The sequence below is a fragment of the Bacillus rossius genome, chromosome 2, assembly GCF_032445375.1.
Source record: "Bacillus rossius redtenbacheri isolate Brsri chromosome 2, Brsri_v3, whole genome shotgun sequence".
Classification (NCBI taxonomy): domain Eukaryota; kingdom Metazoa; phylum Arthropoda; class Insecta; order Phasmatodea; family Bacillidae; genus Bacillus; species Bacillus rossius.
Window position 1 is genome coordinate 108,790,999 of NC_086331.1, and position 14,089 is coordinate 108,805,087.

Here is a 14,089-nt window from a genome sequence, read left to right on the forward strand (position 1 = left end):
TAGTAAAATTATTATATATGTAACTTTATCAAAATATTTTTATTTGCAGATTTTGGTTTCTTAAGTAGAGAGTAATTTTGCTTGTAGACATGATCCAATCCTTTCCCCTTAACTGTTTTTAGTTTTTTTCTTTGGGTTTATATTTTTCTGGTGCCTGTTAAAAACATCCAGTGTATATATTTTTTTATTGTAATATGTTGCATGATTTTTTATTTGGTTTTACTTTGAAGAGAGTGATGAAGAGTTTGGAGGAATGCGACGAACGTACTCCCTTAGTGACCTTCGACCCAGTTTGTGGGAAGGAAGTGGGGATACTCATCAACTAGGTAGGTAGTGTTTCAAGTATTTCATTTATTTTCATCTACCAATTCTGCCAATTTCTCTATTATTTTATGTTGTTACAGTTTTTATAATTTGCAAAAAAAAATGTTATTCAATTTCCTGTTTTTGAAAAGGATTTGTTAATAAAATATTCTGTTTGAACAAATAATTATGCAAAATAGGTGTGATTCTGTCACAAAAATTTTTAAGTAAACTTTTTCAAATAGTATCATGGTTATTTCATTACCAAGAAATTGTTTTTCATAATTACTTCACATGGCTTGGTTTTTTAAAAATACAGCTGTGAAAAAATAATGGTTTCTTAGAACAAATGGAAAGAATCATAAAGTATATTTATAGAATTTTTATATTAAGTATATATAGGGTTGTGCAAATATGTACCAGTGCACTAGTTTCAAAACATTCCTGACATTCATTTTTCATTTTAAGAAATGTAATTCTTATTGAATTTGAATGGAACAAAAAAGTTGAAGAAATAAATTTTATAAGTGCCTAACCACTGTTCATTCATTTGTATGAAATTACTCTAAAATTTTGTAGTTTATTAGTTACAACCTGGGAAAAATTTAATCTACAGATTTAAGTCAGGAATAGTGATGGGATTTTCGATACTTCGATACCTCGATTCCTTCGATACTTGACGGTATCGCAAAGTATCGAGTATCGAAACTGTAAGTTCGATACATTTTTTCGATACCGAAATGCTTGTTCATTTGTATTGAATTAAGTTTTGAGTCGCCATCGTGCAAAATACGACAGTAGAACCTTGATGATACGTTCCCGTTTCATACATTTTCCCGTGTCATACGCCGATTAATTTGGTTTACTTTCCCGGAACACACACTTATAAAATCATTAATTACCCATTTCATACGTTTTTACGAAGCGGAAAAGTCCTAAAATTCACAAATTTTTTTTTGTTTTATTCCTCCTGATAAACTACGTTTTAATGCTTTTATTTTGAAAAACGTTCATTGTTTACCTTTGCAGACGTAAGAAAATAACTATCGCACCATAGATATGGATAGTAACAGGAAGACTATGCACTTCGCTAGTAGCATCTATGGCCAGCACCAAGCGAGACTAGTGGCGCAAACTAGCAATGATTATGAAAATGGTTGCACACGCTTTACCAAGGCACGGATCTCATATTTTGTGCATTCATTAATCTTTGATCTGAATATACCTGTTTGTTATTGTTTTCTAACGATCGGATTGTTTTGTATTTTACGTTTCTCAAATTAAAATTTAATTGAAAATTGTTCTGTTGCATAAAGTTGTTTGTAAAATAAAACAAACAAGCAAAAATTTCTAATTTTCTTTTTACAATAGCCTAATTTTTTTTATTTCTAATTTAGGCTTGGTGGCTTTTCCCCCCCTCCAAGAAAGTACTTCATAACATTTTGTAAGGCCACTGTTTCTCATGTCAGCTTTACTTGATTATGGACTGTATTTTACATTTCTGGTGGTTTTATTATATGTATATATAATGATGAATTCATATCTTTCATTAATATAATGCAATTATTTACACATTATGTATTTAGGTTTAATCTGACATTGTGCTGGTATGCTAGATTGAATTTATATAGTTTAAAACTAATTTATGTTATTTGTAATAATTGTTACTTAATGTGAAAATATTTTTCCCTGGAGTATCGAAAGTATCGAAAGTATCGAACTGAAAAAAAAAAATACAGAATCAAGTATCGAAAGTGTGGTATCGTCCCACCTCTAGTCAGGAATGATGTTATACACAAAATAAACCTGACTAATGAATTGTGCTGTGATTCTTTTTACTTGTATGTTTTCTTTGGTGAATTTTGGGGCAGACAAAGCTCAAGAGGAAAAAGCGAGGGAGATGTTTTTTGAAGGGAGGTTTTTTGGCAGATCATTATACCCTTTTGAGAGGTGTGGGGAAGTCCTAGTGATTAACAACAGGTTGTCGTAGGGGGGGGGGGGGTTTCGGATGGACGAAAAGGAGTAATTTGGGCGCCACCACGTGGAAGGGCACGTGGACCCGGCTACAAACTCTCGGCACAGGGTCGTGACGTGACCCGTGTGGGGCTAGGCTAATCTCCCCCCTCGTGCGTCGTGTTCGTGGGCTCTTGAGGCGTCCCACACGCCTCGGAACTCAGGGAATTATACACGTGACCACTGAACCACACATTCTGAGCTAGTGATTTTATTACCTGCGAACTTGCACAGGCGAATTATTACACGGCACGTTACAAAAATGTTAAAAGAGTTTTACGTAAGGTACTAAAAAACACCGTTGCGGGTGATAACCAGTTTATAGGCTGACCAGGTCACCGCGTGGCCTGGTCTCGAGAGTCAATCACGTATTACGCGTACGAAATATCCGTAAACGGAAAACAAATATTTATGCGAAAGAGTCTACCACCTGGAGCAGGCCTTGAAGAAGTTACAAGGTTTTAGATTTATTTACGATGCGACGGAAACTAATGGATCAGTGAACAAAAGAGATGAAGTCGACGAGGTGCGCGGGCCGCTCCTACTCCAGGCGGCGAACGGAAACAGACTGCTGAGACCAGAGCATCATGGCCGCCGGGATGGGTTAAGTTCCCGCTTTGTTACAGGGCAGCCATCCGGTAACATACTTAATCAAACAAATATTATTTAAAAAACAAACATAATTTAAGTACACTTATTTATAATTAACAACCTTTAGTTATGGTGTTATTTCTTATTAAAGTTTAAAAACTATTGGATGGTAGTTCTGCGGATGCCCGCATGGGGCGCTGCACCGTCCTTACTTACTAAAACTTGAGGCGTGACAATTATGGATATTTTATTACATAAAAAGGTTTATACATTATGTTTATTTTAATAAAAGAAAGGGGTCGTTGCACCGACTCTACTCCCGCCTCTTGTTGGCGCCTCACACGCACACACACACACCTGCACACGGGGCGGGAGGTTTGAAATAAAGGGTGGTGGTGGGAGGAGAGGGGTGGCGACGGCGTGAGGCACATCGGGCTTAGGGAGGGCGTAGCCCTGGTCGACGTCAAGGTAATAGAACAGGATTGGAGGTGTCTGCTGTGTCCGCCATCTGCTTGGATATACAGAGGCCTGCCCTACTCGACTTTCCGTGCTCCTTCTTCAGTCCATCCAGTTGTTTCTCAGTTCTATGTTGAGAGTGCTTTTTTAGTATTTTGTTGCCAGAAAGGGCTTTTGTCATGTTTGTTAGCACTTATATAGCTAATATGAATATCCACTGTATCTAACCATATCCATTCAGTCTTACATGATGACTTTAAATATAAGATGCCCTAAAATATAACATAATTGATTTTTGGGCAATATTGAATATAATGCATCAAGTATAAGGCATCCTCGAGCATAAGATGACCATGAACATTATACAATTTTGGGAATGTGATGATTGAATATAAAGCATACTTGGATGTAAAGTAAACTGAGTTTGATCATCATTTTCTTTGCCTTTTTTATGCATGTTTTTGCTGCTTTGTAATAGCGATTAAGTCATCTTTGAAAGGTCATCAGTATCATTTAATATTATTTCTTCGATATCATCAATGTCTACGTTAAGTCCCACTTTATTTCATAGGCTAAACTTGTTCACTGATTTCCTTAGTTTGTCTCCATGTACCATTCATCATTTTCTTTTTTAGTTCTTAGCAAGCACTACCAATGTAATTAATTGTGTCTTTGATATTAAATGTTCTCCAGAAATTCCTCAGACTTGGTGCATTTTCCCCAGCTTCAGCTAGCATTTTCCTCATGTAGTAACTCTTGAATGTAGAAAGTACCCCCTGGTCCATAGGCTGGATTAGTGATGTTGGGTTTGGGCCATGAAAACTACTTCCACAAAACCCAAGTAGATTTTTCTAGAGTTTCCTTAGAGGGGTGACTTGGTGCATTATCAAACTTTCTTTGCAACTTGTTTTCATCTAGATATGTTTTTACAGCTGGACTGTTAGCCTTTACTGTTGGCCTTACATATGGCAGGAAGGTGATATTTATTCAAACCCCAAGCACCTTTGGATTTTTCTGAGTGGTGGACCTAGAAGAGGCTTGAACTTGAAGTCTCCTGCCGCCTTTCCACCCAGCAACAACGTCAACCGATCATTAGCTACCTTGACACCTGAGGCAGAATTTTCTTCTTTGGAAATAAAAGTTCTTGAAAGTAGTTTCCAGAAAATTTCAGTTCTATCAACATTAAACACTGGGTGATCTGTGTAGTTTCCATTTTCAATGATCTGTTGTAGTTTTGCCTTAAAATTTTGTGCATTTACAGCACTAGCAGCCTCACCCTTCATGGATATGCTGTAAAGATTGAACAATTTCTGACAACAATTACTGGCTTTAAATTTCTGCACATTGTATTCATCAGGGAATTTTTCCTTTGATTCTCCATACAAACTACATGCCTTTTCTTTGATAATATCAGCACTCAGTGGTATCTTGCAGTGTGTGTTGTCGTCAACAAAAATAGTTAGTAATTTCTCCATTTCCACCATTATGCTTGGGCACGCCTTTGTTTACTGTGTTGCTTGGGAGGGCGCAAATAGTGCCACAGCCTCTAAAAGTCTTTCCTAGTTTTTTTTAAATTTTGTCCTCAGTGTGTATCAGGAAGTTCCACTCGATTTGCCGTATCAGTCTGCCGCTCACCAGAATCGGTTCTTTTCAGTACATTTAATTTAAACTCTAAACTAAAACATTTCCGCTGATTTTTCTCGACACTTGACGATGAACCCGCACTTTCACTCGCCATCTTCACAAAAACTAGAAACTTGCACAGCACAGAATAATGTACTTATTAGGTACATATAGTAATTATTTCACGTGCAAGTCGATACGAACAAAAGTATCTTTGTAAACACGACTAGCAGCTTGGCATGCATGAGGTTAACTGACCTCAAAAGCTTCTGCATTTCTCACCAAATGGATGTCATGGTATAAACATTGGCTGAACACACACGCAGGCATGGACAGTATATTAACGTAATATTATTTGTGGAAAAATTTTAATTAGGCTTAAGAAATTAGGCAATGAAGGAAGCGAATCACTATTACGGAAAGGGTAAGCTATCATTTTTTGATTCAACATACTATTAAAATTACACAAGTGCCATTGCCATTGTGCGCGCAATGAAATAAAAAGTTTTTGTGGATGAAAAAGAGCACTACTTCGAATCTATGACCGCGCTACTTCAAAAAAGCCATTTTAATTGGCGTGGCTACTTTAAAACTATGCTAATCAAACAGTGTTACTTCGAGGGGTGGGTGTACTTTTTACTGCCTCCTTGTGTGCAGAGATTGTCAGAAACATCCATCCTCTGAAAGGCCCATGATATATTAATTTCAGGATGTGTTGACTACACAGAGTATAACAGTACATCTGGATTCGTCCACCACTAGTGTGTGACTGTTGCACCTTGCTGAGGATAATGCCGCAGGTGCAGATGTTGCTAGAATTCTGGTACCGTTATGGAGTAACTCCCCTGCATGCATATTCTGTAGGCCCTTCAAGTTAGTGTAGTTATTTTTTATTTTCCACCTTTGTAGTTGGGTATCAGTGCTGCATGTACAGTCAATAGGTGGTTATTTATTTTTTTAATTTTATAATTTATTTATTTTTTATTTTAGCTTTGTATTTTATTTTAATCCAAAAATTTGTCACTTTTTATTTTGTATGTTAAAGTTGTATTACTTGTTGGATACATTTTAGAATCAGGTTTGCTATTTAAAAAAATAATTAATATTATTCACTTAATTATTAATACTTAAGTGGTTTGTGGTAGCAATCAATCCTTTTTTCTTTCAAACCATTAGATGAAGACTGATCTGTTTATAAGTTTTTTCTTGTATGTTTAATCATTAATCATAATTTTTTTTACTATAGTAAATTAACAATAATAATAATATCCCATGATTTACACCTTCATGCAGTATGCAGAAAATGGTGGCATACTATTTTCATGGTAATAGTAGTTTATATATTTCTTTGTCAACTGTTTTACTTTACCTATTTTGCAAGGTGTTTAGGGCCCATATTTGTAATTTTGGTACTTGTACACCAATCACCATTTGTCACTCGCAAATATTTTGGTAGGTTTTCCCAATATTCTTTACGTATTTTATTGACACATCCCCTAAAGAAATGCAGGCATGCTTGTGTAAATTTTTGCCTCTCATTGCGTGAAAACACATCACGCATTATTTTTTCATTCCAGATTTACCGCTGACTAAGTCTAGGAGACGGGACGTCCCAAGGAAGCAAGTTTTTCCTTCCAGAAGTGGCCAGGAAGCTACTGATGCAACTAGTAATAAAAGAGCAGTGGTGCAGGCAATTGGCGCGGCGAACCTCGGGACTGTATCGAGGGAATCAAGCATGAACCGCAGTGTGTCGATGGGGGAGCTGAACCAAGTAAGTGACTAAGTGTTTGAACTAGGTGCTGTATTAACTGCTGATCAATGCTAGAGTTTTACAGTGCTTGATTTCTGTGAAATGTGATCAGAAAACTGCAGCGTCTGCTACTGCAATTTTTGCTATGCTATGTAGCAAATAGTTTACTCATATTTAAATTGCTTTAAATGTATCGGAGGTTTGGGACCCTGGCCACATGTATTTCCATGAAACATTGTTATTTCATTTGAATGTAACTGATCTGATATTTCATACTAGATTGTTTATTTAATAGGAATAAAGATGTGCATTACAAGGTTGTATAACTATTAAAAAAATATCCTGGACTTAGTTTTTACATATTCGTTTTAAGACATGTACAACTTCCTCTAGAAAGGCTAATCTTGACAAATATATTTTAAATAGTAGGCCTCCTTCACAAATTTTTTTTAGATGTATAAGGATGTAAAAATCAATGATTTCATTAAGTCTTGGATTTTAAGCCAAAGTCCTGAGTTACATCTTAACTTTTCAAAATAAGAATGAAGACATCCTTACCTGAGTCAGCGGATGGCATGCCAGCCACCAGACTGGAGACAGGTTGTGATACAAAGAATGTGATCTCTGTTTCCATCTTCAAAGCATTGAGTGGAAGCTCGAAAAGTGGAAGCAAGTGAAGCAGTTGTAGAGCAGAAAGACACCGAAGTCCTATGCGGTACTGTCGGATCCACTGCAGACATGCCCTGCAGCATTAAAACACAAAATGATACCAAAACAAACACGAGGAAAAACATAATTTTTTAAGGGAGTGTTTAATATTGCTTCCACTTACCAGATGATGTGGATACTCCAAAATCAAGTTATGGCGAAAACATTGAAGACAAGATGTTGAAGAGAAATCGTGGTAAAAAAAATTGTATACATAATCACTATTTCACTGCATTTTAACTGGCTATAGAAAAATATTTCACTGACCAACTAAATCCTGACTTCACTGAATTTTATGATGAGGGAATTGCTAACGAAGTGTTGATATGGCTGACCCAAAGACGAATGCCTCCCACGTGCTGAACAGGGCATAGTTATGTGTGCCCTGAAGGGCTCAAAGGTAAGGGCTACAGTTCTCAGTTCTTGCCAAGAGGGCATGGAGGGCTCCACAAGTGCAACTGGCCGGGGGTGGGGGTGGGGGGTTATAGTGACCAGTGGACGCCACCTCGCAAAGCATGACGGGACGTGCGAGACAGCACTGCAAGCCACGATAGTCCAAGCAGCCGTGCAGTGCGCAAGGCGATAAATATGTGTGGACTGACACGGCGTGATACGTGCAGCTCGCTGGTATGGACTCACCGTGTGTGTGACAGGAGTTACACGGGCCAATGTCTGTGGTGGTGGAGTGAGAGATTTTGAAGTACTGAAGCCTGGAGAAAATACAAATTGAACAATCTTAAATTATTCAAATTTGATCAACAATAAAAAGAAAACTTAGAATTAATACATTGTCAAAAACTTAACTCTTTAAATAAAAAAAAAAATAATAGTTCCATAAAATCAATTCAAAGTGGCATGATTGAGAAGAAGATTTGTAAGCAGTTGAGTACAAGGAAAATTTTTTATTAAAATGTCTTTCCTGTCCAACATTAAATAATCAAGTTTATGTTTAAATCAGTTAGTTAATGCAAATTATGCACCATTTACTTAAGTATAAAATGTGAGAACAGATATTGCTGAATGTATGGAAATGTTCTATTATTTTTTAACCTAACACTGATTTGATAATATAAAATAAATCATCCGGGACTTATGGAGATTTTTTATAGCTAGTCGTGTATAAATTACTAGGTTGTAGGGTTCATTTGGTCATCAAAATGCTACCTTCTCATCGAAGTGATCTGGGTATGGATTTCTGCAGCTCCAAACACTGACTTTTTTTTGCAAGTGGGAAACACATTGTCGTGAGTCATGTGGATTCCTCAAGGTGCTCCATTTCCTCCACCATTGTTCCTCTTTTTTGTTGGAACCAGTTTCACAAATTTTTCAGAGCCAGGGAATCAACTTCCTAAATCCTATGTCGAATGTAAAGAGGATATGAGAGGTAAGTGGAAATTATAAAGGTGGTGATGAAATGAATATGAGGGTTGATGGGGAAAAGAAATGGAAGTGAATTTACCGGGATCACATATCTGTTACTTATTAATTATATCCCAAGGCCCTATGTGGATATCAGAAGATTTGCGGAGGTGGTTTCTTCACCACTCATCTTTTACCTTTTCAAGAAAGGAAGGGTGAAGAGTCCCTTTTCAAATGTTAAGAGGTTAATATTTAGAAATAAGAATCAATTGATTGATTTCAAAGATGAGCATTTTTTATTAACATTTTAATACTGGTCATCTGGCTGGTCACATATCTTTTTGCCAACAATATAAATTACACTCATAAAACATTTGTTTCAAAATAATTGATGACCCTATCAGGGATAAGATTTTAAATAAACATTTACTGTCAACCATTTCCATATATGTATTCAACCTCATTTGTTTTGTGGATCGTGTTTTGCCTGTCGTATTGGTGGGGGGGATTATCCTCTACCAAAACAACCACGACTAAGTCGATCAAACATCAAGCTAATTTTTTTTGTCTGGAAATGCATTGTGCAGCATTAACTTGTATGCTATGGTCTGACAGTAAACAAGAAACTGTATAATGCTGTGTGCAGGAAGAGGCTTGAATTGTTGAGAAACTGACCTTGGCTGGAGCTTCATGTTGACGCGTGAGCTCTCACACTGCTCCTTGCCCACAGTTACTTAGCAGAACATCACACATTGTGCTCTGCATTAAAAAAAAATAATTATTACTATTCTTGAGAGCATTTCAACAACTGAACAAACATTGGCAACAATGGTTTAATAGTAGAGGGAACTTATCTGATGACGACAGTAGTTGATATTTATTATATGTAGTAAACATAAAATGTTAATAGGAAAAGTTTCATGTTTTTGAACAGCTTTATTTTGTTATGCTGAAGATGCTTTTATCAGGCATAACGTAGTCAGTCTGGTTTGTTTTGTGATTTTATCTTAATTTCCTGGAGAGGACACATACAGATTTTTGCAATGGGAAACACATTGAATGTAACCACGAGTCTGTGGGTTTTCTCGTGTTGCTCTCATTTCTTCCGCCAAATGCATTCCATTGCTACTCCCCCTCATTATTTCACTTGATCACTTTTTGCTAAAGACTTTCACTTTGATAAGTTGTTGACCTGATAATGTGTTGACAGCTATTTGGTTGCAATCTATAACATATAATTAGGCAATATTATACCAACTTAACTGAAATCACTAAAATATACATTTTTTTAAAATAAAAAATCAACGAATATTACTTTAGCGTGAAGTTTATACTAAAATATATGGACCAAATGGATGGGTAATATTAATTTTATTATTATTTTCTCGCACATATCTTATCAGCTCATTTTTATGTTTCTGAAGATAGGTATATTTCCAGAAACACAAATGCTGGCCAATTGAAGTCTATTAAAGATTTGTTGGTTAATTTCATTCATAGGAGGTAATAATACAAGTCTTTATCTTTTAAAATTGAAGTTTTTTATTCTACGTATTTAGTTAATGTTTTGGGGCATTTATGTCATGAGTAAGATTATGAAGAAATAATATAGATGTGTTTAAACATTATGTATGGCTAAACATTGTGATAAATAGGCTGTAGCAGTATCAGAGGTTGCATTATTTTATATATATTCAGAAACTAAATAAGATTGACAAATGTTTTTACTTATATTACTATTTAAATTCTCAGTGTTTCAGTGTTTACTAAATTATTTGTAGTTACTAAAGGCAACCATTAGTTATTTTAAAACATGCAAGTGATGTGATCTGGTTTATCTGTTTGCAGAGTGATTGTTATGGAGATGCAGTGCAGAATCGATTAAACTCTCTGATGAGACCAACTATAAGTTCTAGGAATAAAGTTGTGTCAGTCTCGAAGAATTCTGCCGGACCTCCCTCGATACGACACTATGGCTTGACTAGCTCACATTCATCAGGTTAGCACAAGTAATTCACTGTTGGCTTAGGAATCATTTTGACTTTCCTGTAATGACCTGGTAGTATGCCTGTGCAAACAAAATGTTCATAATAAACTTGAAAGAAACTGGCTGTGCATTGAAGTAAGAATAGGTGGTGTGAAAGGTGTGTGTGCTTACAATGTTGCCTGCTTTGCCAATAAGCTGGTCAACATGCAGTAGATCTTACACTAATGTCTTTGATGCTAACATAAAAGATCCAAACTGTGCATACTTTTAATGATGCTGATTATGCTGACCAACTTATTGAACATTATCGGAATGAATCCAGACCTTTTGAACATCTTTTCATTGAGTAATCATTAGCATCATTTCAAACTTTTTTTTTTTTTTAAATTTTGGTGGAGCTTACCTTCTCATCGTCTAAGATGCCATGAAGCCATTCATAACGTATAAAGTGTCAGTTTAATCTACCATCCCGTTATTTAAAATTACTGGAACATGTAAAATGTCTCCTACCCTTAATTAGCTAGTCATCCTGTTACTAAGATAACATTTTTCTGACAAAATTATGCTGCAGGCATCATGGGCGTTAATGCTCCGTGCCTTGAGTCAAATGGTCTCAAAGTGAAACTCAAATGTACCTTCTTTTTAACATTTGGAATATATGTCTGTTAGTTACAAAAAAAAAGGAAATATATGTTGAGTAATAACTTAGTATGTTCACTTCATCATGTAAACATTTTTATTGAACATTTACACCCAAAAAAGTAGTCTGTGTGTAGCATATCCTATCTATTTTTATAGCTAGTGTAGTTCTTATAAGCAATTTTGGTGCTAATTCTCATCGATATGTATCTAGATCATTTGATTATTATTATTATTATTATTATAGATTATAGATTATAAATCTCATAAAGCAACACTCATTGTGGTTATAGCAGAACCTTCTACACAATGCTCATTAAGAAAGTCTGCTTTCATATAGTTGTAAGGTGTTCGGACTTTGTGACTTATGTCCTTGTTGTGTGAAGTGTTACTTGTGCATCTTTTGCGTGTCGTATAAACAGTTCGGAAAGATGGCGGGCCGCGTGCATACTGTTCGTTCGATTTGTACATGGCTATCGTTTTGTTGTCATAGTTGTATTCACTAAATCAGACTCTTATTATCTTTATGGTCCTCCGGAAGAAATTCGTTGAAACAAAGAACATTTGGTCCACACGGGCCGGATATTTACCAGTAATCGTTCGTGTATGTGTGTCGTGTCTCGTGACGCTCATCTATTGTGATAGCGTTTTTTGATCTCATGTTGTCGCAGTGTTGGTGAATACTTTATTTGTCAGACTTGCATTCGCTTTATTTCTGTTATTATTCCATAGAAGTCCAAAAAAGTAATTCATATGTGAATTGAACGTGAGTTGAGTCATTTCATGCTGCAGTTAAGTTGTAGTGAAGGACTATTTTCGTAAAGGGTTTTGCTATACTGCCGGTACCGGTACCGGCACCGACATTTTAGCTGCGGTTCTCGGTGCTGGTTAAAATGCTGAGAACCGTAGGAACCGAGAACCGAGAACCGAGAACCGGTACCGACCCATCCCTAATACATATTTACAGTAACTACTTATGCTGTATACAAAATACATAATATAAGTGATAGTGTAATTTTCACTAAGGCTTAAACTAGTTCCCAGCCTCTGTTTAGTGCATGCAGTCACATTAAGTATATTTTATAAACAATTAACTTATAAACTGTATAAATGCTTATGGCCAAGTCTTCCAGTTTTAACACCATTAAAAACTAAATCATCTTAGAGAAGAAAATAATTTTTATTTTAGGACTGCACATTTTATCTTTCACAACAAATTCCAACATAATTCCTTATAAAAATTTACAGTTCAATTTGCTTGGTTATAATTATTAGTCACAAATAATTATAGTTAAAAGTGGAAATAATATGTGAATGCTATTAAACATTATTTGTAAAATGACAAGAAATAAAGTAGTTTTAAGTATTGAAAAAATTAATACACTGTTTGTAATAGTTAACTTTTACAAGTTATTAATTTTTGTAGCTGTGATATGTTTATCTTTCTAGACATATTGGTACCAAACCTCTTTTTACCTCTTTGATTTTAGTCAACCTCAGCCGACTTGAAAATGAGGAATCAAGTTCGGAAGAAGTCTTGGGGCCGGGAAGGAGTCGACTTCACGTTCACAACCTCGATCGCTCAGCAAGTGCAAACAATATCAACACTGCTGCTTTTCGGTATTTTATTATGTTTTCTTTGGGTAGTTTTTCTGTAATTCTTACTGTATAGATTAGAACAAAACATATAAGTGTGTCAAACCACATGTTATATATATAGAATATTTACATGTCTGCGAAGTGCAGGTATGAGAGCTCTAGCCCAATTGGATGCATTACAATAAGATACACATTATACTGTAAACTACACATAGAGCCACATGTAACGTGTGTGTCGTGAGAGAACTGCTGAAGCCTTTAACCAGCCACTTAGCTTTATTTACATCTACAGTGGGAAGTAAGGATTGGAGCAGGCTTAGTTATTGGGGTAAATTGTAAGGGTCGTGGCTTTTCCTTAAAAAAATTATAAAATTCCAATCTGTTTTTCAACACTACAGACATTTCTCTACTTACCTGAAAACAGCATATCAAAATTCCTAATACAGTAAAACCTTTTTGTTGCAACCCCATTTATTGCGACCACCTCTCTATTAAAACCCGATTTCGAGGAACCGTGAAAAAATTGCCGAAAATCTGAAGAAAATCGGACAGAAAATAAATTTCTTGTGGTGAGTAGCGTGTTACTGCGTTTCTCTTGCCGAGTGCTGTACTGTCATAGGCAGCGCATATCTAAAAATAGATACCACTTCCTGTCGACCGCTGTCAGCGCTTAACAACCCCTATTCCACGTCCCTTTGCCGGCAGGGTTCAGATAAAGGTTTTTGTGGCAACGTGTTTACGTTTAGCTTTTTGCGAGTGTCTAGTGTGGTACGCAGTTAAGGCAAAGCTACCTGCTGGATTTCTCTTGATTTTCATTACTATCGGTTGAAAATACACAGCGACCGACTGGATGCACGCCCGCCTCGACTTGTTTTAACTGCCGCAGCGATGTTTATTTTGACAGCTCAAGCAATTATCTTTTTCCGTTGGTTACAAAAAAAGGTCGCTTCACCCAGCATAAAAAAAAAAAGCTACGCCACTTATTCCCCAAGCAGGAAACACACTGGCTGCCGTCTGTCTCCCCCGCATTTATCTTTCTTCTAACATTCCACGTCTCGCCT

At 36.1% G+C, this 14,089-nt stretch overlaps 1 protein-coding gene across 4 annotated transcripts in view; it reads left to right on the plus strand.

The window, feature by feature from the left end:
* Positions 1-14,089, plus strand: part of LOC134529596 (mitogen-activated protein kinase-binding protein 1) — a 121,121-nt gene that overhangs the window by 93,796 nt on the left and 13,236 nt on the right. For all 4 annotated transcript variants that reach the window (XM_063363863.1, XM_063363862.1, XM_063363865.1 and 1 more), the window contains 4 exons: positions 231-326; positions 6,564-6,757; positions 10,652-10,802; positions 12,920-13,049. In XM_063363863.1, the coding sequence (XP_063219933.1) occupies positions 231-326; positions 6,564-6,757; positions 10,652-10,802; positions 12,920-13,049 (571 nt within the window). The remainder of the gene's footprint in view (positions 1-230; positions 327-6,563; positions 6,758-10,651; positions 10,803-12,919; positions 13,050-14,089) is intronic.